At 44.8% G+C, this 25,757-nt stretch overlaps 1 protein-coding gene across 11 annotated transcripts in view; it reads right to left on the bottom strand.

Annotated features, from left to right (window-relative positions):
• Nucleotides 1–10,058: 10,058 nt before the first annotated feature.
• LOC106606804 (voltage-dependent P/Q-type calcium channel subunit alpha-1A) overlaps nucleotides 10,059–25,757 on the bottom strand; it is a 132,554-nt gene continuing 116,855 nt past the window's right edge. For 10 of the 11 annotated variants that reach the window (XM_082976420.1, XM_082976410.1, XM_082976416.1 and 7 more), the window contains 3 exons: nucleotides 16,333–16,549; nucleotides 15,849–16,150; nucleotides 10,059–14,979 (listed from right to left, as the gene is read on the bottom strand). In XM_082976420.1, coding sequence (XP_082832546.1) covers nucleotides 14,200–14,979; nucleotides 15,849–16,150; nucleotides 16,333–16,549 — 1,299 coding nt within the window. In that variant the 3' untranslated portion in view covers nucleotides 10,059–14,199. The remainder of the gene's footprint in view (nucleotides 14,980–15,848; nucleotides 16,151–16,332; nucleotides 16,550–25,757) is intronic. The other variant, XM_082976419.1, reaches the window with a different exon arrangement.

Below are 25,757 nucleotides of genomic sequence, written 5' to 3'. Positions count from 1 at the left end.
TCTTCCAAATGGACAATGACCCCAAACATACTTCCAAAGTTGTGGCAAAATGGCTTTAGGATAACAAAGGCAAGGTATTGGAGTGGCCATCACAAAGCCCTGACCTCAATCCTATAGAAAATTTGTTGGCAGAACTGAAAAGGCGTGCGCAAGCAAGGAGGCCTACAAACCTGACTCAGTTACACCAGCTCTGTCAGGAGGAATGGGACAAAATTCACCCAACTTATTGTGCAAAGCTTGTGGAAGGCTACCCAAAATGTTTGACCCAAGTTAAACAATTTAAAGGCAATGCTACCAAATACGAATTAACTGTATGTAAACTTCTGACCCACTGGGAATGTGATGAAATAATTAAAAGCTGAAATAAATCACTCTCTCTGCTATTATTCTAACATTTCACATTCTTAAAATAGAGTGGTGATCCTAACTGACCTAAGACAGGATTGTCTACTAGGATTAAATGTCAGGAATTGTGAAAAACTGAGTTTAAATGTATTTGGCTAAGGTGTATGTAAACTTCCGACTTCAACTGTATGTGGGAACTCCTTCAACACTGTCGGAAGAACATTCCTCATGAAGCTGGATGAGAGAATGCCTAGAGTGTACAAAGCTGTCATCAAGGAAAAGGGTGGCTACTTTGAAGATTCTAAAATTAAAAATATATTTTGATTTGTTTAACACTTTTTTCTTACTGTATGATTCCATATGTGTTATTTCATAGTTTTGATTGTCTTCACTATTATTCTACAGTGTAGAAATTAGTAAAATAAAGAAATACCTTTGAATGAATAGGTGTGTCCAAACGTTTGAATGGTATTGTATGTAAATACGTTATTTCTGTTTCTTATTTGTAATAAATTTGCACACTTTTCTAAAAACCTGTTTTTGCATTGTCATTATGGGGTATTGTGTGTAAATTGATGAGTGAAGAAAATGTGGAAAAAGGGATGGGTCTGAATACATTACAAATGAAGTGTCATAGCTGTTGATAAGAGCTAGTTAACCTGTCTGGGCTAGGGGGCAGTATTTTCACGGCCGGATGAAAAACGTACCAATAAAATCAAATCAATCAATCAAATTTATTTTTATATAGCCCTTCGTACATCAGCTGATATCTCAAAGTGCTGTACAGAAACCCAGCCTAAAACCCCAAACAGCAAGCAAAGCAAAGCATGTGTACCCAATTTAAACAGGTAACTACTCTGGCCCGGAAACTAGAATATGCATACAATTAGTAGATTCGGATAGAAACTTCAGAGTGTTTTCTAAAACTGTTTGAATGGTGTCTGTGAGTATAACACAACTCATATGACAGGCAAAAACCTGAGAAAAAGTCAACCAGGAAGTGGAGGATCTGAGAATTGTAGTTCTTCTTTCTAGTCCCTTTCGAAACTACAGTATCTGTGGAGTTACGTTGCACTTCCTAAGGCTTCCATTGGCTGTCAAAAGCCTTCAGAAAGTTGTTTAGCATTCTCCTGTCACTGGGCAGATAATAGGAGCTCAGTTAGTGAGCGGACTGCCTGGCTACAAAGGGATTGGATATGCTCGATCCCGCGAGCACACCGTTCCTTCTTTTTCTCCTTGAATGAATACGCTATTGTCCGGTTGGAATATTATCGCAATTTTATGTTAAAAATACCATAAAGATTGATTTTAAACAGCGTTTGACATGCTTCTAAGTACGGTAATGGAAAATGTTTACTTTTCGTCTCTGGTACCGCGCTCACGCGTTATGCCTTTGGATAGTGCTCTGAACGCCCGAACAAAACGGAAGTATTTGGACATAAATATGGATTATTTTGAACAAAAACAACATTTCTTGTGGAAGTAGCAGTCCTGAGAGTGCATTCTGACGAAGATCAGCAAAGATAAGAGAATATTTCTAATACTAATTCTGAGTTTAGGTGGCCCCGAACTTGGCGGGTGTCTATATAGCTTGCTGTGATGGCTGAGCTATGTACTCAGAATATTGAAAAATGTGCTTTCTCCGTAAAGCTATTTTAAAATCTGACATAGCGGTTGCATCCAGGAGTAGTCTATCTATAATTCTTTAAATAATTGTTATATATTTTGTCAACGTTTATGATGAGTATTTTTGTAAATTGATGTGCACATTCAGAGGAAGTTTTGGTGGGAATACATTTTCTGAACATCACGCGCCAATGTAAAATGCTGTTTTTGGATATAAATATGAACTTTATCGAACAAAACATACATGTATTGTGTAACATAATGTCCTAGGAGTGTCATCTGATGAAGATCGTCTAAGGTTAGTGCTTCATTTAGCTGTGGGTTTTATTGACACATGTCCTTGCTTGGAAAATGGCTGTGTGATTATTTTTGTCTATGTACTTTCCTAACATAATCTAATGTTTTGCTTTCGCTGTAAAGCCTTTTTGAAATCGGACAATGTGGTTACATCAAGGAGAAGTGTATCTTTAAAATGGTGTAAAATAGTTGTATGTTTGAGAAAGTTGAATTATGACATTTTGTTGTTTTTGAATTTGCCGCCCTGATATTTCACTGGCTGCTAGCGTCCCACGTAGCCCATAGAAGTTAAATGAGTAATCCGTTTGGAGAAGGGATTGCAATTAAAAAAAGCAATTGGTTTTGATTATTTTTCCTTATGATCCTTGGAGGCAAATGTGAAACCAGTCATATGGAAGCAAACTGAAAATCATAGCAACATGACATGCATTGTTGCCCCTGTGACATTATAAAAAAAATATATGTTTTATGTTTATTACGTTTGCAATCGCAACAAATAATCTGCTCAGACTCCAACCAAGGAGCATCAAAAGCCATGCTATAAATTCTCAGACAACCCAAAGATTCCTTTATGCCCTTCCAGACTCCCTCTGCCTACCCAAGGACATCAGAGGACAAAAATCAGTTAACCACCTAACTGAGGAACTCAATTTAACCTTGCGCAATACCCTAGATGCAGTTGCACCCCTAAAAACTAAAAACATTTGTCATAAGAAACTAGCTCCCTGGTATACAGAAAATACACGAGCTCTGAAGCAAGCTTCCAGAAAATTGGAACGGAAATGGCGCCACCCCAAACTGGAAGTCTTCCGACTAGCTTGGAAAGACAGTACCGTGCAGTATCGAAGAGCCCTCACTGCTGCTCGATCATCCTATTTTTCCAACTTAATTGAGGAAAATAAGAACAATCCACATATTTTTTTTATATTGTTGCAAAGCTAACTAAAAAGCAGCATTCCCCAAGAGAGGATGGCTTTCACTTCAGCAGTAATAAATTCATGAACTTCTTTGAGGAAAAGATCATGATCATTAGAACGCAAATTACGGACCCCTCTTTAAATCTGCGTATTCCTCCAAAGCTCCGTTGTCCTGAGTCTGCACAACTCTGCCAGGACCTAGAATCAAGGGAGACACCAAAGTGTTTTAGTACTATATCTCTTGACACAATGATGAAAATAATCATGGCCTCTAAACCTTCAAGCTACACACTGGACCCTAGTCCAACTAAACTACTGAAAGAGCTGCTTCCTGTGCTTGGCCCTCCTATGTTGAACATAATAAACGGCTCTCTATCCACCGGATGTGTACCAAACTCACTAAATGTGGCAGTAATAAAGCCTCTCTTGAAAAAGCCAAATCTTGACCCAGAAAATATAAAAAACTATCGGCCTATATCGAATCTTCCATTCCTCTCAAAAATGTTAGAAAAATCTGTTGCGCAGCAACTCACTGCCTTCCTGAAGACAAACAATGTATACGAAACGCTTCAGTCTGGTTTTAGACCCCGTCATAGCACTGAGACTGCACTTGTGAAGGTGGTAAAAGACGTTTTAATGGCGTCAGACCAAGGCTCTGCATCTGTCCTCGTGCTCCTAGATCTTAGTGCTGCTTTTGATACCATCGATCACCACATTCTTTTGGAGAGATTGGAAACCCAAATTGGTCTACACGGACAAGTTCTGGCCTGGTTTAGATCTTATCTGTCGGAAAGATATCAGTTTGTCTCTGTGAATGGTTTGTCCTCTGACAAATCAACTGTACATTTCGGTGTTCAAGGTTCCGTTTTAGGACCACTATTGTTTTCACTATATATTTTACCTCTTGGGGATGTCATTCGAAAACATAACGTTACATTTCACTGCTATGACACACAGCTGTACATTTCAATGAAACATGGTGAAGCCCCAAAATTGCCCTCGCTAGAAGCCTGTGTTTCAGACATAAGGAAGTGGATGGCTGCAAACGTTCTACTCTTAAACTCGGACAAAACAGAGATGTTTTTTCTAGGTCCCAAGAAACAAAGAGATCTTCTGTTGAATCTGACAATTAATCTTGATGGTTGTACAGTCGTCTGAAATAAAACTGTGAAAGACCTCGGCGTTACTCTGGACCCTGATCTCTCTTTTGAAGAACATATCAAGACTGTTTCAAGGACAGCTTTTTTCCATCTACATAACATTGCAAAAATCAGAAACTTTCTGTCCAAATATGATGCAGAAAAATGTATCCATGCTTTTGTCACTTCTAGGTTAGACTACTGCAATGCTCTACTTTCTGGCTACTCAGATAAAGCACTAAATAAACTTCTGTAAGTGCTAAATACGGCTGATAGAATCCTGACTAGAACCAAAAAATGTGATCATATTACTCCAGTGCTAGCCTCCCTACACTGGCTTCCTGTTAAGGCAAGGGCTGATTTCAAGGTTTTACTGCTAACCTACAAAGCATTACATGGGCTTGCTCCTACCTATCTTTCCGATTTGGTCCTGCCGTACATACCTACACGTACGCTACAGTCACAAGATGCAGGCCTCCTAATTGTCCCAAGAATTTCTAAGCAAACAGCTGGAGGCAGGGCTTTCTCCTATAGAGCTCAATTTTATGGAATGGTCTGCCTACCCATGTGAGAGACGCAGACTCGGGTCTCAACCTTTAAGTCTTTCCTGAAGACTCATCTCTTCAGTATGTCCTATGTTTGAGTGTAGTCTGGCCCAGGAGTGTGAAGGTGAACGGAAAGGCTCTGGAGCAACGAACCGCCCTTGCTGTCTCTGCCTGGCCGCTTCCCCTCTCTCCACTGGGATTCTCTGCCTCTAACCCTATTACAGGGGCTGAGTCACTGGCTTATTGGTGTTCTTCCATGCCGTCCCTAGGAGGGGTGCGTCACTTGAGTGGGTTGAGTCACTAACGTGGTCTTCCTGTCTGGGTTGGCGCCCCCCCCCCTTGGGTTGTGCCGTGGCGGAGATCTTTGTGGGCTATACTCGGCCTTGTCTCAGGATGGTAAGTTGGTGGTTGAAGGTATCCCTCTAGTGGTGTGGGGGCTGTGCTTTGGCAAAGTGGGTGGGGTTATATCCTGCCGGTTTGGCCCTGTCCGGGGGTATCATCGGATGGGGCCACAGTGTCTCCTGACCCCTCCTGTCTCAGCCTCCAGTATTTATGATGCAGTAGTTTATGTGTCGGGGGGCTAGGGTCAGTCTGTTATATCTGGAGTATTTCTCCTGTCTTATCCGGTGTCCTGTGTGAATTTAAGTATGCTCTCTCTAATTCTCTCTTTCTCTCTTTCTTTCTTTCTTTCTCTCTCTAGGAGGACCTGAGCCCTAGGACCATGCCTCAGGACTACCTGGCATGATGACTCCTTGCTGTCCCCAGTCCACCTGGCCATGCTGCTGCTCCAGTTTCAACTGTTCTGCCTGCGGCTATGGAACCCTGACCTGTTCAACGGACGTGCTACCTGTCCCAGACCTGCTGTTTTCAACTCTCTAGAGACAGCAGGAGCGGTAGAGATACTCTCAATGATCGGCTATGAAAAGCCAACTGACATTTACTCTTGAGGTGCTGACTTGTTGCACCCTCGACAACTACTGTGATTATTATTATTTGACCATGCTGGTCATTTATGAACATTTGAACATCTTGGCCATGTTCTGTTACCCGGCACAGCCAGAAGAGGACTGGCCAACCCTCAGAGCCTGGTTCCTCTCTAGGTTTCTTCCTAGGTTTTGGCCTTTCTGGGGTGTGTTTCCTAGCCACCGTGCTTCTACACCTGCATTGCTTGCTGTTTGGGGTTTTAGGCTGGGTTTCTGTACAGCACTTTGAGATATCATCTGATGTAAGAAGGGCTATATAAATACATTTGATTTGATTTTGATTTGATCAAGTTTGCAGATGACACAAGAGTAGTAGGCCTGATTACCAACAATGACTAGACAGCCTACAGGGAGGAGGTGAGGGCCCTGGCGGAGTTGTGCCAGGAAAATAATCTCTCCCTCAACGTCAAGAAAATGAAGGAGCTGATCATGGACTTCAGGAAACAGCAGAGGGAGCACGCCCCTATCCACATCAACGGGACCACAGTGGAGAAGGTGGAAAGCTTCAAGTTCCTCGGTGTACACATCACTGACAATCTGAAATGGTCCACCCACATAGACAGTGTGGTGAAGTAGGCGCAACAGCGCCTCTTCAATCTCAGGAGGCTGAAGAGATTTGCTTTGGCCCCTAAGACCTTCACAAACTTTTACAGATGCACAATTGAGAGGTACGACAACTTCACCGCCCGCAACCGCAGTGCTCTCCAGAGGGTGGTGCTGTCTGCCCAACACATCACCGGGGGCACACTACCTGCAGCATCCGATATCACAGGAAGGCCAAAAAGATCATCAAGGATATCGACCACCTCGCCTCCTGAGTAGCACAACGGTCTCAGGCACTGCATCGCAGTGCTAGAGGCATCACTCCAGATTCCGGGTTCGATCCCGGGCTGTGTCGCAGACGGCCGGGACCGGGAGACCCATGAGGCGGTGCACAATTGGCCCAGCGTCATCCGGGTTAGGGGAGGGTTTGGCCGGCTAGGATGTCCTTGTCCCATCACGCTCTAGCGACTCCATGTGGTGGCCGGGTGCATGTACATTGACTTCGGTCGCCAGCTGTAAGGTGTTTCCTCCTACACATTGGTGCGACTGGCTTCTGGGTTAACCGAGAACTGTGTCAAGAAGCAATGCGGCTTGGCGGGGTCGTGTTTCGAGGGACGCATTGCTCTCAACCTTCACCTCTCCCGAGTCCGTATGGGAGTTGCAGCAATGGGACAAGACTGTAACTATGAATTGAATATCACAAAATTGGATAGAAAAGGGGTAAAAAGTACAACAAATTATAAAGGACATCAACCACCCAAGCCACGGCCTGTTCACCCCGCTATCATCCAGAAGGTGAGGGCAGTACAGGTGCACCAAGCTTCCTGCCATCCAGGACCTCTAAACCAGGGGGTGTCAGAGGAAGGCCCAAAAAATTGCCAAAGACTCCAGCTATAGACTGTTCTCTCTTTTACTGCACGGCAAGCAGTAGCGAAGTGCCAAGTCTAGGTCAAAAAGGCTTCTTAACAGCTTCCCCCAAGCCATAAGACTCTTGAACAGTTAACATAAGACTCTTGAACAGTTAATCAAATGGCTATCCGGACTATTTGAATAGTCCCCACCCCACCCCCCATTTTTACGCTGCTACTACTCTCTGTTTATTATCCATGCTTAGTCACTTTACCTCTACCTACATGTATATATTACCTCAATTACCTCGACTAACCGGTGCCCCTGCATATTGACTCTGTACCGGAACCTGCTGTATATAGCCTCGCTACTGTTATTTTATTGTTGCTCCTTAATTATTATAATTTTTTTTTTTAATTCTTGAAACTGCATTGTTGGTTAAGGGCTTGTGAGTAACCATTTCACTGTCATGTCTACACCTGTTGTATTCGGCGCATGTGACAAATACAATTTCATTTTATTATATTTTATTTTAGAGGCTGCTGCCCTATTTACATAGACATGGAATCACTGGCCATTTTAATAATGGAACACTAGTCACTTTATTAATAATGTTTACATACTGCTTTACTCATCTCATATGTATTTACTGTATTCTATTCTACTGTATTTTAGTCAATGCCACTCCGACATTGTTCGTCCTAATATTTATATATTTCTTAATTCCATTCTTTTACTTTTAGATTTGTGTGTATTTTTGTGAATTGTTAGATACTACTGCACTGTTGGAGCTAGGAACACAAGCATTTCTCTACACCCGCAATAACATCTGCTATTATGTGTATGTGACCAATAACATTTGATTTGATTTGATAGGTGGGCGTAGGAAAGGCATACATTTCCTATATCGGAATTGGCCCTTTGGAGAGTAGGCTATACTAGCCCATGGAGTGTGAACAATGTTGTTTAATCTGCCTTCCACCTTAGCTGTGTGTTTGGTCTGGCCTGGGTATGGAAGGAGTAGGGGAGAGAAATGAAGAAGAGAGAGAGGAGGAGGGAGAGTGCGGGGGAAATGAGGGGGAGGTAGAGGGGGGCAGGATACAGGAAGTGGAGCTGGCAGCAGAATGCAGGGGAGGATGGAGGATGTGTGTGTGTGTGTGTGTGTGTGTGTGTGTGTGTGTGTGTGTGTGTGTGTGTGTGTGTGTGTGTGTGTGTGTGTGTGTGTGTGTGTGTGTGTGTGTGTGTGTGTGTGTGTGTGTGTGTGTGTGTGTGAGAGATGGGGGTGGTGAAGTATTAGGGGGGTTATATAGAACAGACATTAGAACAGGACACCTCACACATCCGCCTGGCTCACATCTGGCCAACAGGCAGCACCAGGAAAAGGGAGGGATGGAGAGGAGGGAGAGAGCGAGGGGTTGTGTACCTCTGTCAGTTACATGACATTTCAGTAGCACAGCTAATTGGATTAATAAAGGAAGCAGAGTGAAATAAAACTTTAGTTAGTTATCCTGATAATACAGATTTTTCCTATAAATTATTGGAGGGTTTTTTATGAGCCAGTTTCAGGGTTTCCATCTCACCTGCACAGTATGTATTCCTGTGTTCTTCCATTTGATGTATAGACAATGTCTCAATAAAATAGATAGGTAACAACTGAAAGTCTGCATACTGCTTTATAACTTGTTATACACATGCATACGTTTTTATGATGTCTTACTATAAGGCTTTTAATACGGTTATCACCTACATATTCACTGTTGGATGAGTGCATCATACAACTGCAGAATGAACTGAAATGTGTGAGGTGAGGAGAGAAAAGGTAAGCAGAGAGGATACATGTTTTTAGGATACATCTCTCTACAGCGAAGAAAAAAAGGAAGAATGCGGTGGAGGAATGTGTGAGGAGAGAAGAGATGGACATAAGGTAGGAGAAGAGAGAGGTAGGTTGAGGGAAGGATACGGGGCATTGGGGGAGCAGAGAGAGGCCAGTTGAGGGAAAGAATGTGGTGGGCTTAGGGAAAGGGGGAAGGAGTGGAGAATAGGAGGGGAGTATAGGTGTGGAATGTGACATCCGGCCCATTGATTGTACTGCTAATGTTTCCGTCAGCAATCTGATCTGAAGCTGTCCTCTCTAAAGTACACAGAACACACAGGGTAGGCAGGGGGAACACTAGAAACAGCCCAGAACACACAGGGTAAGCAGGGGGAACACAAGAAACAGACTAGAACACACTGGGCTGGCAGGGGGAACACTAGAAACAGACTAGAACACACTGGGCTGGCAGGGGGAACACTAGAAACAGACTAGAACACACAGGGAAGGCAGGGGGAACACTAGAAACAGACTAGAACACACATGGAAGGCTGGAGGAACAATAGAAATAGACCAGAACACACATGGAAGGCAGGGGGAACACTAGAAACAGACTAGAACACACATGGAAGGCTGGAGGAACAATAGAAATAGACCAGGGCAGGCAGGGGGAACACTAGAAACAGACTAGAACACACATGGAAGGCTGGAGGAACAATAGAAATAGACCAGGGCAGGCAGGGGGAACACTAGAAACAGACGGGAGATAGCAGAGACACACTATTTACACTCCTAAATGCGCGTTTACACACTACCTTACACATAACAACACACTCCGTTACACACATCAAACGTCTCTACTTCTCCAAATCTATAACCCCAACGCAAACACACTCTCATTCTCACTATAATACACTCTTTCACTCAAACATACGCACACATTCAAGCATACACTTGAAAACACACAAAAAAGAAACGGAAGTCTCTCCAGACCAACAGTGTGCATTCTCTCTGGTTTTTATTCATTAGGAAGAATTCTGTCTGGAATTACAAAATGCACTGGTAGAAATAGCGGTGAGATAGGTTGAGAGTGTGAGAGATAAGAGTGAGAGAGAAATAGAGAGGGAGTGAGTGAGAGATAAAAGATCCCACAGCCAGAGTTTTAAGGGTTACATCAGATTTGGCTGGCTCCTGGCCCCACCCAAAAGTAGGCAGGGATATCCCCATCTCTTTTTATTTGATTCTCTTCTTTAAAACAGGAGTTCTCTTTTTTGTAGTGTCCTGAACATGGTTGTGTAGTGTCTCACCTCCATGTTTACAGTTAACAGCTGGCAACATAAATAAACAAACCAACTTTGATTCTCACCAAAGTCATCATGTCGCTCTTTTGACGGTTTTTTTTTGTATAGATTTTTTAAACATTTTTTGTTCTCAAAAATAGAAGGAAAAAAGAAAACATGTTGCTTAGTAAAAACATCTATCTATATTCATATATTTTTTAATCTGAATTCTTATTCTTATTTTTTGATTCCTGAAGATGACTGTTCACCCACAGTGTGGCATGCACATAGCACATGCAGTTCTGGAAGTAGATATTTCCCCTTTTTTTGGTATTTTTTTGGTACTTAAAATGCTTTTATTTCTATGTTTCCATAGCAGCTCATACATTGCTTTTTAAAGTAACGGTGGGGTTATTTAGAATATGTTGTTAGTGGATGGTTGGTCAGTATCGGACACAATGATTGACAGTGAATGTTAGGGCCTCTCATAGTTTCAATTGTAGGGTGATTGACATCTTATTTCATCTTGCACACAGCCACACAAACATTCTGACACTCGCTCACAAACACAGGCAAACTCACACACACACAAACACTCACCAACTCAAATATCATCACAAAATATTCAAAGCAAATAAACAAATTAAATTAAATATCCAACGAAAACAGCTAGCTATTGATGTACACACACACATTGAATGTACACACAAATTCTTGCTATAAAAGAACGCATTCATACACAGACACACACGCAAACGCACACACGCCATACACGCATACTTGCTACAGCCAGGAGCTACATACTGAGAGTGTATCTGTGTATTCCTATCTTATCAGTGTTGTGACTTATACACGTCTATGACATTCCTACGTTAGATGAATACTGTAAAGGCAATGTGCCTGTGCACTTTCTGGTCAAAGTGTGGTACATAGAATCATGGGATATGTCGTTACAGTACATCAGAATCCAGATATGTGCAGATCTAACTGCGCTATATCTATGGCAGCAGTGAACAAACACTGTTACCTGGCGCTAATGGTTTTGACATGGGGTGTTATAATAAGAATCATAATGACATAATTCTAATAAATGAATGGTTCACTATGGCAATCCTCAAAGTCCGGCAACTGTGAGAGAGACACTGTACGGGACAGTGGTGGGTATTAGGATGGATGTTAGTTTGAGGCGCACAAAGACACACAAAAAGATAATAGGGTGACACAGGACACAGAGGTTTGGCAGAAAAGACCCAGTCATTGTTTCTCCCATGCATTTTCATTGGCTGTGATACATGTCCTGTGCATTTGTGATTGGCTGTGTTACATGTCCTGAACACAAAGGAGGTGATCCACCAGTGACAGACAACACTTAAACCTTATGCTCCCAGTTTAAAGACAGATACAAAAACATTAGAATCAGACAGTCAAAATAGAAGGGGTGATACAATCATACAATAGGACAGGGATGCAATGTATTGCATACAGTGCCACCTAGAGGGCCAAACTGGTAGTGGAGCTCTGTCTCATTACTGCTTTAGCTGGTCTACTTTAGTCTGTAGACCCCGTTACCTCAGCAAGAGCGACCATTTAGCTGCCCTATATTTACCGAAATGATTAATATATGTAAACAACTGTCCGATGAACAAGTATACATGTCAGATACATGATTTCCTGTATGACTTTTGACATTGTTTTTTTTTTTAAGTTCCTTTTTAAGTTCCTTTCCCCTTCCCCACCGTATTACACTGTATCAGTCATTACTATGATTACTCCTGTTCCCACAATGCACCTCTCCGACAAAGCTCCGCCCACCAGCCGGACCAGTGGACCACCAACCAGACAGAACGTCTCACTAAACAAAGATGGTGACGAGCTGAGCACAACCGACACGAAAGTAACAAACAAATACAAAACTAAAATAATTCTCTCACAAGCATGAACATCGTCATCATCATCATCACCATTATCATCATCGTTATTATTATCATCATCGTCATTATCATAATCATCAATAGTATTGTTATCAGTATCTATAGAACCATTATCACTATTAATAACAAATAAACGAAAGATGAAGAGGTTCCCTCCTTTCATCTGCCTTTCTTTCTCTCTCTCTCTTTTCATCGCTCTTTCAAACACAAACCCTGGAAGACTAGAGACATTTCTCTGGTTTGAACGAGGCTATGAGTCAGCAGATGAAGAGCCAATAAGGACCATGGAGCGTGCTTGTAACTTCCTCCCCCAGTTTCAACTCCCTTTTAATATGAACCTATAATTTGTGGGGTCTGCGTTTTCATACTTTCCTGCCTTCTTTCCTTCCATGAAATAAAAGTAGGCCTTGTAACAAAATATCTACTTCCTTGAAAATGATTGTGCAATCTCAGCCACATCAACAGTTATAATTTGGCACAGAGCATTTGAATAAGAACAAAGTGGGAAATAGGTAATCCTGTCACTCCGCATAAAAAAGGCTTGGACCTTGTTCTTCTCTTCCTCATCGCCCCATCTCTCCATCTATCCTAACTATTTACATTTACATTTAATTGACATTTAAGTCATTTAGCAGACGCTCTTATCCAGAGCGACTTACAAATTGGTGGATTCACCTTATGATATCCAGTGGAACAACCACTTTACAATAGTGCATCTAAATCTTTTAAGGGGGGGGGTTAGAAGGATTACTTTAACTATCCTGATTATACCTCCAGCACAGGAAGAGAGAGAGAGAGGGATGCCTCAGGGAGAAGAGAGAGAAACAAAGGGATTACAGGAAAAAGAGAGAACCCCACAGACTAATATAGAAAGGACCAAGGAATAGTTTCCCCCACATTACAGTAGTTTCTCTTCGTTATCATTTTTTTTGTATCAATCATGCAGGATTCCACAGGTTTTTAAACTCTGCAAGTTCCAACGAAGCTGAGCGGGTGCAACAGAAGAATCAAGCTTCAATGTTTCGAAGAAGAAGAAGAAGAAGAGGAAGAGGAAGAGGAAAAAGTAGCAGCCGCAGGAGTAGAAGAAGAAATACTGAAGAAAATGTTTGTTTTTAAGTTTCTTTTTTTTTGTTCACCATCCACTTTTTTTATGTTTCTTCTCTACTCGGTTGGGGCGGAATCTTTTTTGGGGGTTGGGGGGTTGGAATGGATAGATTCCTCCTACATAACCCCCTCTCTCCTTCAGAGTTAGGGTGTGTGTCCCGGTGTCCCCCCCCCCCCACCACCTGTTTCCCCCACTCCCCCCACCACACTCAGGTGGAAGGCTCATCATCACTGATGTCATTATTAACAGTAAACACAGATGATAAAACTCATCAATATCTCCCCAACATCGGGGTTGGTGGTTGGTTTTTGCAACTTAGTTCTCCGCAATGTCATAGTTTTTTGCGTTGATTACGTGATGACGTCTTGGTCGTTGTGGCGGTTTTTAATATTGTTTCCAGAGGCGTAGCATAATGATACGTTGAGAAAAGCATCCGTCCCCCGTATCATCCATTTTGAAAAACTACATTTTGAGTTTTTGTCTCCTTGCATCCGATGAGCTGGGTTCCATAGTTTTTGGAGGAGGAATTGGTTTGTACTTCATACCCTGTTCACTAATTTCCACTCATCCTTCAGTGGTCCTCCTCCTCATCCCTCTATTCTAACTACCCCTTCCTCACTCCCTCCATCCCCGGGAAACACTGAGCAGCAGAAGAAACGAAAAGAAAAACAAACGGAAAGAAGGAAAGAAAGAATCATGCCTTGGTTTCCCCTGTCTCATGGCGGTCAGTGCTCTGGCTGTGTGTTTTCCTGGGCTGGGAGGTAGGGACTGATAACTCAGACAGTGTGGTTGAGCCCTCCATCCATCCCTCCATAGTCCCCAGAGGCTAGCACCTGTTGTTATCCGTGTTGTTGTAGGGTTCGTGCAGGCCTTTCGTGCGGGGCCCTCTAGGCTGGGGAGGGGGGACCTTGTGGGGCCCGGGGTGGGTGGGGCCGTGGTGGTGTTGCGAGGAGGGGGAGGAGGCGCGGTACCCGTTGGGGAGGCGTCGAGGGGGAGGAGGCTGCTGCCCTTGGGGGGTGGGGGTGGTGTTGGGTGGGGGCGCGTGGCGGGAAGTCCTGGGCGAGGTGCGGGAGTGGGGGTTGTTGGGGCGTGGGTTGTTTGGGTGCGGGTTGATAGGGTGCTGCTGCTGTGGGGTTGGGGGATGGTTTTGCAGGGGGAGAGTAGGGTGGTTGAGGGGGTGAGGCTTGTGAGGGTTTCCCTGTGTGGGGCTCTGCTCATAGGGAGGCGGTTTGTGGTGCTCACGGTCGTAATCCTGGTAGTCCTGGTTGTAGAAGCAGCCGTCGCCCTCCAGCGACCCACTCTCTCCTCCTCCTCCTCCCCCGTCCCCCCAGCGGGGTTGGGGGTGGCAGGCTTGGTTGGGTGAGCCATGGTGAGGCGGGGGAGGTCCCTGGGGGGGCTCAGGGGAAAAGCGGCGAGGGACGGGGGCGGGATTGCGCCCCAGGGGCTGGGCTCCGGGAGGTGTGGCCATGGCTTTACGAACGACAGGAGAGTAGGTGACATGTGGGCGGGGCGTTGCAGGGGTCTGAGGAAGTTGCCGACGGCCTCGTCTCGGGGTACTGGTCCCCGAGGTAGAGGGAGCGGGACTTTCGCTCACCGAACTACTGCCCTACACGAACATTGAAGGCAAATAAAAAAAGAGCCATAAAATTAACGACGACATGAACAGAGAGAGGGAGGAAGAGAGAGCGGGAGGAAGAGAGAAAGGGAGGAAGAGGGAGAGAGGGAGGGAGAGAGAGAGGTAAGAAGGAAGACAGAGAGGGAGGGAGGAAGAGAGAGAGGGAGGGAGGGGAAAAGAAAGGGAGAGAGAAAAAGAGATAAAGAGATAAAGACAAGGAGAGATAAATAAAGGGAGGGAGAGAGAGAACAACAGACAATAACAACAAGAACAACAACAGCAACGAGAAGAAGAAGAAGAAGAAGAAGAAGAAGAAGAAGAAGAGAGCAATAAGGAGAGTGTGAGGGGAAGGAAGGATGCCGGGAAAAGAAAGACATAAAAAAGCAAGAAAGAAAGAGAAGAGATATATAGAAAATGATGGGAGTCAGCATACACCGTAGAAAACAGAGAAAAGCGATGAGTCATGAAGAATAAAGAGAGGACACAAAAACAACAGGAGAAAAGAAAAGAAGAGATCAGATCTGACACAGTAGGCCTCAAAATGGTGATTGTGACGGTACCCACAATGCACTCTTTCAGTGTTGTTGCCTTGTTCAGTCTGTCTCTTATCTGAATCTAGGTTGTTAACCAATCACCTCTGTGTGTAAGTGTGTCTAAACTGCTGAATCCTATAAACAACAATAGTTAATGAATAGACAATGTATGGAAGTGTCAAAAAGGGAAACACAAGAGACAGTCAGCCGCCTAAAGATATTTAGGCCAAGGAGATGGGGGAGACACTCAAGGCAGAACTAAAAGGAGAACCTGAGGCTAAAACAGTTAGGAAGGTGGTTCAATGTTGACACATCATAGAAGCCCACCTGTCTGTGTGTCATGCACTCTCTGCCCTCGCTGGGTGACCGTGACCAGCGACGGTCGTGCTCCCTATCCCGGTCGTGGTCTCTGTCTCCTCGGGGCTGTCTGTGGCCACCGTGCTCTCCCCCCCGGTCGGCGCGGTCTGGTGTGTAGCGCTCCTTGTCCACAGAGCCGCTGTGATGGTGGTGGTGATGGTGGTGGTGTTTGCGGTCTTTCTGCCGACCGCGGTCTCTGTCGCGGTCACGGTCCTTCTCCTTGGGTGGCAGGTCACCTGACTGAGTGGTGGTGCTCAAGTCTGTGCCCAGTCCTGCCGGAATGGAGGCCAGTTATTGTTGTCATCATGGTAACCATGACAACATGACAACATCAAACACACTTTGACACAGTAGCAACTCAGGGAACTAAGCACGTTCTCCTCACACACTCTCTGACTCACACACATTCTGAACCGTTCCTGACCAACGCATGCACACTCATTCTGTCTCTGACCTGTATCTGCGTCTGTATATCGACACAGTGACCGCTCAGAGGCCCGGTGGCTTCGGTCGCGGCGTCGGTGGCTGTGCCTCGGTGCTCCGCCCTCCTCGGGGATCACATACTCCATTGCATAATCATCGGCCCCTCCCCTTTCCCTCTTTCCCCTCCCAGATCGACTGTGACCAAGGGAGGAGGCCGAGCGCTTCATAGGACTATTATCTGTTATGGTCTGAGAGAGTGGGATGGAGAAAGAGAGAGGGATGATGGGAGAGTGAGACAGAGAGGAAAAGAGTAGTCACACAGCAGGCTTCTCGGGTTTACTTTCCTCGTGTCTCCTTTCTATAGTCTCCAGACATAATGGGGAAACGGAGAGATGTAGACTTTCTTGTCGACTTTGTGTGTGTGTGTGTGTGTGTGTGTGTGTGTGTGTGTGTGTGTATATATACTGTATAGTTGTTTACCTGACTTTTACATGATTGTGCTTCTACATTCCTACCAGTATAACCTTGTAGAGGTGGGCACCAGGTAACCCATGACAACCCCCCCCCCCCCCCCCATACTGTTCCACACACATGCCTGTATTAGTATCATATATACATCATGCTGCCTCAGGCAGAGAGAGAGACCGAGAGAGAGAGAGAGAAAGAGAGAGAAAAAAAGAGAGAGAGATCGAGAGAAAAAAAGAGAGAAGAGGAAGAAGACAAACAACAGTAAAAGTAAGAAGAAAGGGAGATGAGAGGGAGGCAATAGGCCATGCCTGACATGCATCCATGACTTAATCTGGAAAGATAGGTCAGTATCCCCTAATCCCTCCAAAAGACTAACCCACCCCATCCCCACCCAATCCCTCCCCCAAAATCATAACACAATCCAGGCTGCGCACAAGGCTCTGCCAGCCCCCTCTGCCAGCGTGCACATAGGAGCTGTCCCGAGTCCTCAGCCCCACTCAGGAGCTCTCTTTCTGGGGACGGGGAGCCGCTCTGACCTCCTAGGGCTGCTGGACACCAGGACAGTGCCTATAATGCTACTGGTACACACCTGCATAGTGCATACTGTATATACCAGGCCTGCTCAGTACTAGTCCGCCAGTGTCTGCTGGTTTCCGATTCTTTATTGAACGAAGGGATCATTTGGCTGTAGCGTTAACTCCCCTGGTATTCCAGGTTGAAACCAGAATTGATGATAATGGACTGAAACCAGCAGACAGTGTGTAGCTAGGATACCCTCACACACACAAACACACATGGACACACACACACCAAGCACACACAACAAACACACCCACCAAGCATACACACACACGCAAACACACACATGCATGCACGAACGCACGCACAAAATCACTCCAACAAGGGCACACATATTCCTGGCATGCATGCAACACCAACACCAATACAGCAGCACATTGATGACATCAGCACAGACAAGCACACAGGCATGATACACGCAACACACATGGTACACCCAACACAGAGCAGCAGCAGCAGGAAGAGAGAAAGACAGAGAGAGGGTGCAGAGTTTGCCAATCCCAAATCAACACCTTGACCCCACCCGCTTGGCACTTGGCACAAGGACTAGAGAGGTAAGTAAATTAGACTTGTTCCAACATCCTGACCTCGCATAATGACATTCACCAGGCAAGATGTAAGTAATATGGCAAGTATTAAGTAATATCCATCTGGCTTATCAAAGAGCAGGGTGGAGCTATTGCCATATTGCTTATATTTTGCGTAGACGCCGAGTATCCAAAACATTAAGAACACCTGTTCTTTCCATGACAGACTGACCAGGTGAAAGCTAGAATCCCTTATTGATGTCACTTATTAAATCCTCATCAATCAGTGTAGATGAAGGGGAGGAAACAGGTTAAAGGATTTTTATGCCTTGAAACAATTGAGACATGGATTGTGTATGTGTGCCATTCAGAGGGTGGGTAAGACAAAATATTTAAGTGCCTTTGAACGGGGTATGGTAGTAGGTGCCAGGCGCAACAGTTTGGGTCAAGAACTGGGGGGTACAAAAAGGGGGGTGCATCTCAGAGCCCCACCTGTTTTGAACCGCATCTGTATATATATATATATATATATATATATATATATACACTGCTCAAAAAAATAAAGGGAACACTTAAACAACACAATGTAACTCCAAGTCAATCACACTTCTGTGAAATCAAACTGTCCACTTAGGAAGCAACACTGATTGACAATACATTTCACATGCTGTTGTGCAAATGGAATAGACAACAGGTGGAAATGATAGGCAATTAGCAAGACACCCCCAATAAAGGAGTGGTTCTGCAGGTGGGGACCACAGACCACTTCTCAGTTCCTATGCTTCCTGGCTGATGTTTTGGTCACTTTTGAATGCTGGCGGTGCTTTCACTCTAGTGGTAGCATGAGACGGAGTCTACAACCCACACAAGTGGCTCAGGTAGAGCAGCTCATCCAGGATGGCACATCAATGCGAGCTGTGGCAAGAAGGTTTGCTGTGTCTGTCAGCGTAGTGTCCAGAGCATGGAGGCGCTACCAGGACAGGCCGGTACATCAGGAGACGTGGAGGAGGCCGTAGGAGGGCAACAACCCAGCAGTAGGACCGCTAACTCCGCATTTGTGCAAGGAGGAGCAGGAGAAGCACTGCCAGACCCCTGCAAAATGACCTCCAGCAGGCCACAAATGTGCATGTGTCTGCTCAAACGGTCAGAAACAGACTCTATGAGGGTGGTATGAGGGCCCGACGTCCACAGGTGGGGGTTGTGCTTACAGCCCAACACCGTGCAGGACGTTTGGCATTTGCCAGAGAACACCAAGATTGGCAAATTCACCACTGGCGCCCTGTGCTCTTCACAGATGAAAGCAGGTTCACACTGAGCACGTGACAGACGTGACAGAGTCTGGAGACGCCGTGGAGAACGTTCTGCTGCCTGCAACATCCTCCAGCATGACCGGTTTGGCGGTGGGTCAGTCATGGTGTGGGGTGGCATTTCTTTGGGGGCCACACAGCCCTCCATGTGCTCGCCAGAGGTAGCCTGACTGCCATTAGGTACCGAGATGAGATCCTCAGACGCCTTGTGAGACCATATGCTGGTGCGGTTGGCCCTGGGTTCCTCCTAATGCAAGACAATGCTAGACCTCATGTGGCTGGAGTGTGTCAGCAGTTCCTGCAAGAGGAAGGCATTGATGCTATGGACTGGCCCGCCCGTACCCCAGACCTGAATCCAATTGAGCACATCTGGGACATCATGTCTCGCTCCATCCACCAACGTCACGTTGCACCACAGACTGTCCAGGAGTTGGCGGATGCTTTAGTCCAGGTCTGGGAGATCCCTCAGGAGACCATCCGCCACCTCATCAGGAGCATGCCCAGGCGTTGTAGGGAGGTCATACAGGCACGTGGAGGCCACACACACTACTGAGCCTCATTTTGACTTGTTTTAAGGACATTACATCAAAGTTGTATCAGCCTGTAGTGTGGTTTTCCACTTTAATTTTGAGTGTGACTCCAAATCCAGACCTCCATGGGTTGATAAATTGGATTTCCATTGATTATTTTTGTGTGATTTTGTTGTCAGCACATTCAACTATGTAAAGAAAAAAGTATTTAATAAGATTATTTACTTCATTCAGATCTAGGATGTGTTGTTTAAGTGTTCCCTTTATTTTTTTGAGCAGTATATATATATATATTTATTTCTATATTTTTTTCCTGATCTATATTTTTTGCCATGTTCTTTTGGCATTAATACGTGTCACATATCAGTTTGCAATCAATGTAAAAAAATATTTTATTGATTTAATATAGCCGCATACAAACATGGTCTCTTTTTTGCTTTCTTGACTAAGGCAGCTCCAAAACACAGCAGGTGCTTCAGCCAGGCTCAGTGCTTTCTGTGGGGGTGGGGCAGCCAGCGGAAAATACAGAGCATAGCGGTTAGCAATCTTCTCCAGTTGCGCCGTGATTGGCTCAGTGTTCTGTCACTCATGGAGACACTACGTCACCGCAAAATCTACAGGAAGAGCTAGAAAGTTCAAGCCACTTTGGGTGCTGCCATAAATTTACATTAGAAGTGCACATCCAAGAAGGTTCAAGGTCATTGGCCACATATAAAATGACGTCAAATCACGTTATATCTACCGTAGCGTTGATTGGACTGATCATGTCAATGTCATACTTTCAAAATCTTAGCTAGCAAGTTAGACAAGCAGTCATCATCATGAATCACGTCGACAATCTACAGGCAAATCCTTTTCAATCTTTGTCATATGAAGAGAAATTATAGATAAATCGTATCAGTGCTCATCGGCCATTGGACATAAACATTACACAACAAGTTGGAAATCGCAAATTCAACAATAAGCGGTTTGGAAGGAATTAGTGGCTAAATATAAACGTTGCAAAGCAACTACTATTTTGCTTCCCCTGCCTGCTATTCGGTGGAAAGGGTGTGTGGGCCAAGTCTGGGTTTAAGGGTCTCTTTTCCAAGCTTAAAAGGATAAACATTCACACACAACACCATGGGCCAGAAAAGGTTGAATACATTGGCCATGTTGTCAATCCAACATGATTTCTGCCGCGTTCAAAATACCTGGAAACTTGGAACCCCGAAATGTTAGATTTCAGTGAGTTCAAGACAACTGGGGACTCTGGAAAAAAAGGAGCTCTGTGTTTTGAACGGTCATCCAACTCGGAATTCCAAGTCGGGAACTCGGGCCTCTTTCTAGAGCTCAGACCTGAAGATCACTGACGTCATGATTCTTCCTTGTTTTTGCCGAATCCCAGTTGTCTTGAAAGCACCATAAATCCAGAGAATGCCAGACTTTGATGACAATGTTTCATGACAAAATTTGCCCACAAGAAGGACCGCCGAGCCACCTTCCTGTTCAAGTGACCACAGCAGAACGGTGAGACCAAAAACGTGATACTAAGTGTATGTTGTGTAGTAAGCTGTTAGTAGCCCATGTGCCTCACTTTAATAATTTGGTCCCTTTCCCTCTCATAACTTAGCCTACTATTCTGACTTGGTGGTGCACATGTAGCCTATAGCCTGTTCTAGAGAAATGTCATCATAATTGTCTGCTTATTTATTTGTTTATTATTTTATTTAACCTTTATTTAACTAGGCTTATACGCCCCCTTTATTTTTCCTATGGTTCTGACTTGGTGTACAGAGACAATACGGTAAGAACGGCCCTTGTTCTGAATTCTGTCGGTGTACATTTCTGTCGCTGAACAAATAGTTATATTGGCTACGTCCGTCTTAGCTCTCTCATTAATGTCGTAATCAAAATTACGGATTGCCTCTCATCGTTCCCTTATGCCATAGTTTGTACCTCTCAATTACCAGTAGAAACCACATTTATTTAAGCAAGTCAGCCATGTCAGTTATGTTTTTTAAAAGGCAGTAAATGAGGCTGAATGAACTGTTTCGCTGCTAGACAAGGCTCTACTGATAGCCAGGTGTAGCGGTGGTAAGGATTTACTCCATGGTGCTGAAAAGAAAACTCTGCTGTTGGGAAAGCTTTATGTAGGCCCTAACAGTTTGTGGGCACCGTTTTTCACCGTTATAGTGCAATGAATGTATTGTTTAGTGTTGTGTTGTGGCTTTGCTGGCATGAATAAAATAAACAAACATTCTCCCACCAAGATTGACATGCTAAAATCGCCACTGGGTGTTCCTAATTTTTGGTATACTCAGTGTACATACAGTAACCAATCTTTTCAGATAAGATCTACATTAGAGGATAGGGGTCAATTTGGGTTTTAGCGTTTGAGTAATCATGCCATAAAACACATTTGATTCGAACTGAATTGAAATCGGTTAGTGGAAGAATCAGAGCTTGAAGCTCCTACCCTGCAATCAGTCAGTCTTATGTGTCAACAAACAGGGTAGTCAAAGACAAATAGGAGGGGAAGAGTACCAGCTATTGTTTGAGAAAAGAGAGAGATGAGAGGAAAGACACATAAGATACACATAAATGGATAAACTCAGAGAGAGGACAGAGAGAGAGAGAGAGAGAGAGAGGTGAGGTGTACAAAAACATATTGAGATTCAGTCAAAATGACAAATTTTATATAGCCAAGTCAACAACCTTTGTTGAGTTGCAATTTTTTTTAACTTATGAAATCAAGTTGAATCAGCTAAGCGATATGTGTGTACTCAACTTAGAAATTCACAACCATGAAGTCAAATTAACTGAAGCAACATAACAGTTGTGTTGACAAAAAAAGTTCAGATGACTATAATTAATCAAATTGTCTGAACTTATGAAATCCAGTTGAATCAGCTAATAACTATGTGTGTCACAACCATGTTAGGAGATGACATGAGGAGAGCGAGGCAGAGATGGAGACAGACAGAGAAAGAGAGAAATGGTTTTCGTGAGTGAGTGAGTGAATCAGTGAGTGAGAGAGAGAAAGAAAGGGGGAGAGATGGGGGAGACAGGGTACATACACTGAGGTTATTTCCACGCTGCCTCCCTTTCCTTCGCTGCTGTGTGAGCACAGAGAAGACACACACACGCACACACACACCACAGTCATGAATACAGCACAGGTAGAGCACACACAGACACACAGAAGAGGACAGAGGGACAGGGAAGGAGAGAGGGATGGATACGCAAATAAATAGTGAAGGGAGAGGTGAAGAAGGTAAGGTGAGGGGGTGAAAATCGGATAACGGGGGAGGCGTGGGCAGAGAGCGAGGGAGAAATGGAGAGGGGGATAAATATGGGTGAGGATAACCCGAAAAGAAAGGGAGGTGAGAGGGAGGAGAGGAGAGGAGAGGAGAGAGAGAGAGAGAGAGAGAGAGAGAGAGAGAGAGAGAGAGAACCCGGTTAGACACAAAAGCAGCGGTGAGGGGAGAAACAACACTTACCACAGTAGCGCACAGACACTGGAGGGCCAGAGACAGTGTTATAGACAGGGTCACCATGGCAACAACACTACCATCTACACCACAGTCACCATAGCAACAACACCCAACAACACCATAACACACCATGCTACTACGGCAAAAACAACAGTACAGTGAAGTACAGTGTAAAGGCACACACACACACACACTCACACACACACACACACACACACACACACACTCTGTCAGGACATCAGGACATAGTCACACATCCACACATAGCAGCAGCACACTTACTCATATCAGAGCAAAAGCACTGTTTCAACCTGGTGACAGTTTGTTTCAAGATAGTAGTATTCTATTTACTATATCTTTTTTAGTTTGAGCATGACAGTACACTACTAGACCACTTGAACAATACCTTCTCAAAGAAATATTGACCCCAAAATGACACTAGATCATTGGCAGTTGGGCATGATTTCAAATTCAAACCTGGTTGAAACAAAACCCCACATTTCAAGTCACCTTTCTAACAAAACCATTAGAGAAGAGGGAAAGAAATAATGATTTAGATAGAAGATAAGAACTGGGGCTGGAGAGAGAAAAAGGAAGAGAAAGAAAGAAGATCTGGGGCTTGACAGCAGTGATAGTTATGAGGGCAGAAGAATGTACATGTGTGCTGGTGTGTGTGTGTGTGTGTGTGTGTGTGTGTGTGTGTGTGTGTGTGTGTGTGTGTGTGTGTGTGTGTGTGTGTGTGTGTGTGTGTGTGTGTGTGTGTGTGTGTGTGTGTGTGGGCAGCGGAAGGAGGCACAGAGTACTCTATGACAAAATGAGTGGTGGATCTCCAAAGCACAAGAAATTCAATCTTGTTGGGACAGATAAAACCTGCACAAGTTGTATGATGCCTCGAAGACAACCTACGGCCCAAGAAGTTGCTTTCTCTGTCCCCTAAGAAGTGCAGATGGGTCCACTCTCATAAAGGACCAAACTACGATAGTCCAGAGGTGAAGCCCTCTTAAACCAGCCGAGCCCAGTTGACTACTCAGTCCTGGAGGAGCTCCGAACACTGCCCACCATCCAGAGCCTTGATCTCCCACCCACCTTTTCTGAGGTCTGCACCAGCGTCAGGTCACTGAAGAATAACTAAACTCCTGGACCTGACTCCATCCCTGCTGAGATCCTAAAACTGAGGGGGCTATCTCTGTACCAGAGCAGTCATCTCTGAGATATGGAGACAAGAGCACATCCCCGATCAATGGAGGGATGAAAACATATATACAAAAAACAAGGGGGGCAAATCCATATGCGGCAACAGAAGGGGCATATCATTCCTTCCAGTTGCTGTCAAAGTCCTGGCAAAGGTCATCCACCACAGAATCATCGACACCATCACTGAAGATCTGCTACCAGTGCGGCTTCAGAAAGAACAGAATCATGGTGGTCATGATCTTCAGTGCACACCAACTGCAGGAAAAGTGCAGTGAACAGACACAAGACCTGTTCATGGCCTTTCTGGATCTCTCCAAAGCCTTTGACACAGTACACCGTGAACTCCTTTGGAAGGTCCTCCTGCAGTATGGCTGCACTGGGAAATGTGTGAACGTCCTGCATCAGATCCATGAGGGGATGGTGGCCAGAGTAAGAATTAGCCGTCAGGAGTCTGAACCCTTTTAGAGTTGGTACTGGTGTGAGGCAAGGTTGTATGCTTGCGCCGGTCTTATTCAATGTCTTCCTCTTGTGTGTCACAGCAGTCCTGCACAAGGACATGGAAACAGAGAGTGGGGTGACCCTGGACTTCAGATTGGACGGGAACTTCTTCAACATTAGGAAGCTCCAAGCTGCCATAAAGCTCAAATCTTAACAAGTACATGAGCTCCAGTATGCAGATGATTGCACTCTTGTGGCACATACCCCAGAAGCTCTACAAGCCACACTCAGAGCAGCTGTGAGAGCATACAGCCTAATGGGGCTGTCTGTTAACGTCCCAAAAACAGAGGTCCTATGTCAGCGGTCATCTGATCCTCTGCCTGAAACACCTGCATTCTCCATCTCAGACTCCTCACTTGCCATTGTATCACATTTTTTAAATATCATGGAAGCATCCCCTCGACCAGGATATCCAGAATCGGGTCAAACAGACCTTGTCATCTGTTGGACTGCTAAGGAAGAGGGTTTTTAACAACAGCAACCTGCACCTCCACACCAAAGTTGCAGTCTATCAAGCAGCGTGTGTATCTGCACACCTTTAGGGATGTGAAACACGTACAGTCTACAGCCGACACGTAAAACAACTGGAGTCCTTTCACATAGAATGCCTTCAACGCACTTTGAAAGTGACCTGGCAGGACCGTGTTCCGCACCCAGAGATCATACAGAAAACCAACTGCATGAGTATTGGAGCGTCCATCACACACCACCAGCTTAGATGGCTCGGCCATGCCATCCGGACGCTAGAGGATCGCCTGCCGCAAAATATGCTATATGGACAGCTACAACTGGGCCGTCGCTCTTCAGGTGGGCAGAAAAAGTGGCTAAAGGACCAACTGAAGACATCACTAAAGAAGTGTGGGGTAAACTCTGCCTC

This window comes from Salmo salar, chromosome 06, assembly GCF_965601325.2.
Source record: "Salmo salar chromosome 06, fSalSal1, whole genome shotgun sequence".
Taxonomy (NCBI): Eukaryota; Metazoa; Chordata; class Actinopteri; order Salmoniformes; family Salmonidae; genus Salmo; species Salmo salar.
The sequence above is the reverse complement of the archived record's forward strand: the minus strand, read 5'-3'. Positions and strand labels throughout refer to the sequence as shown.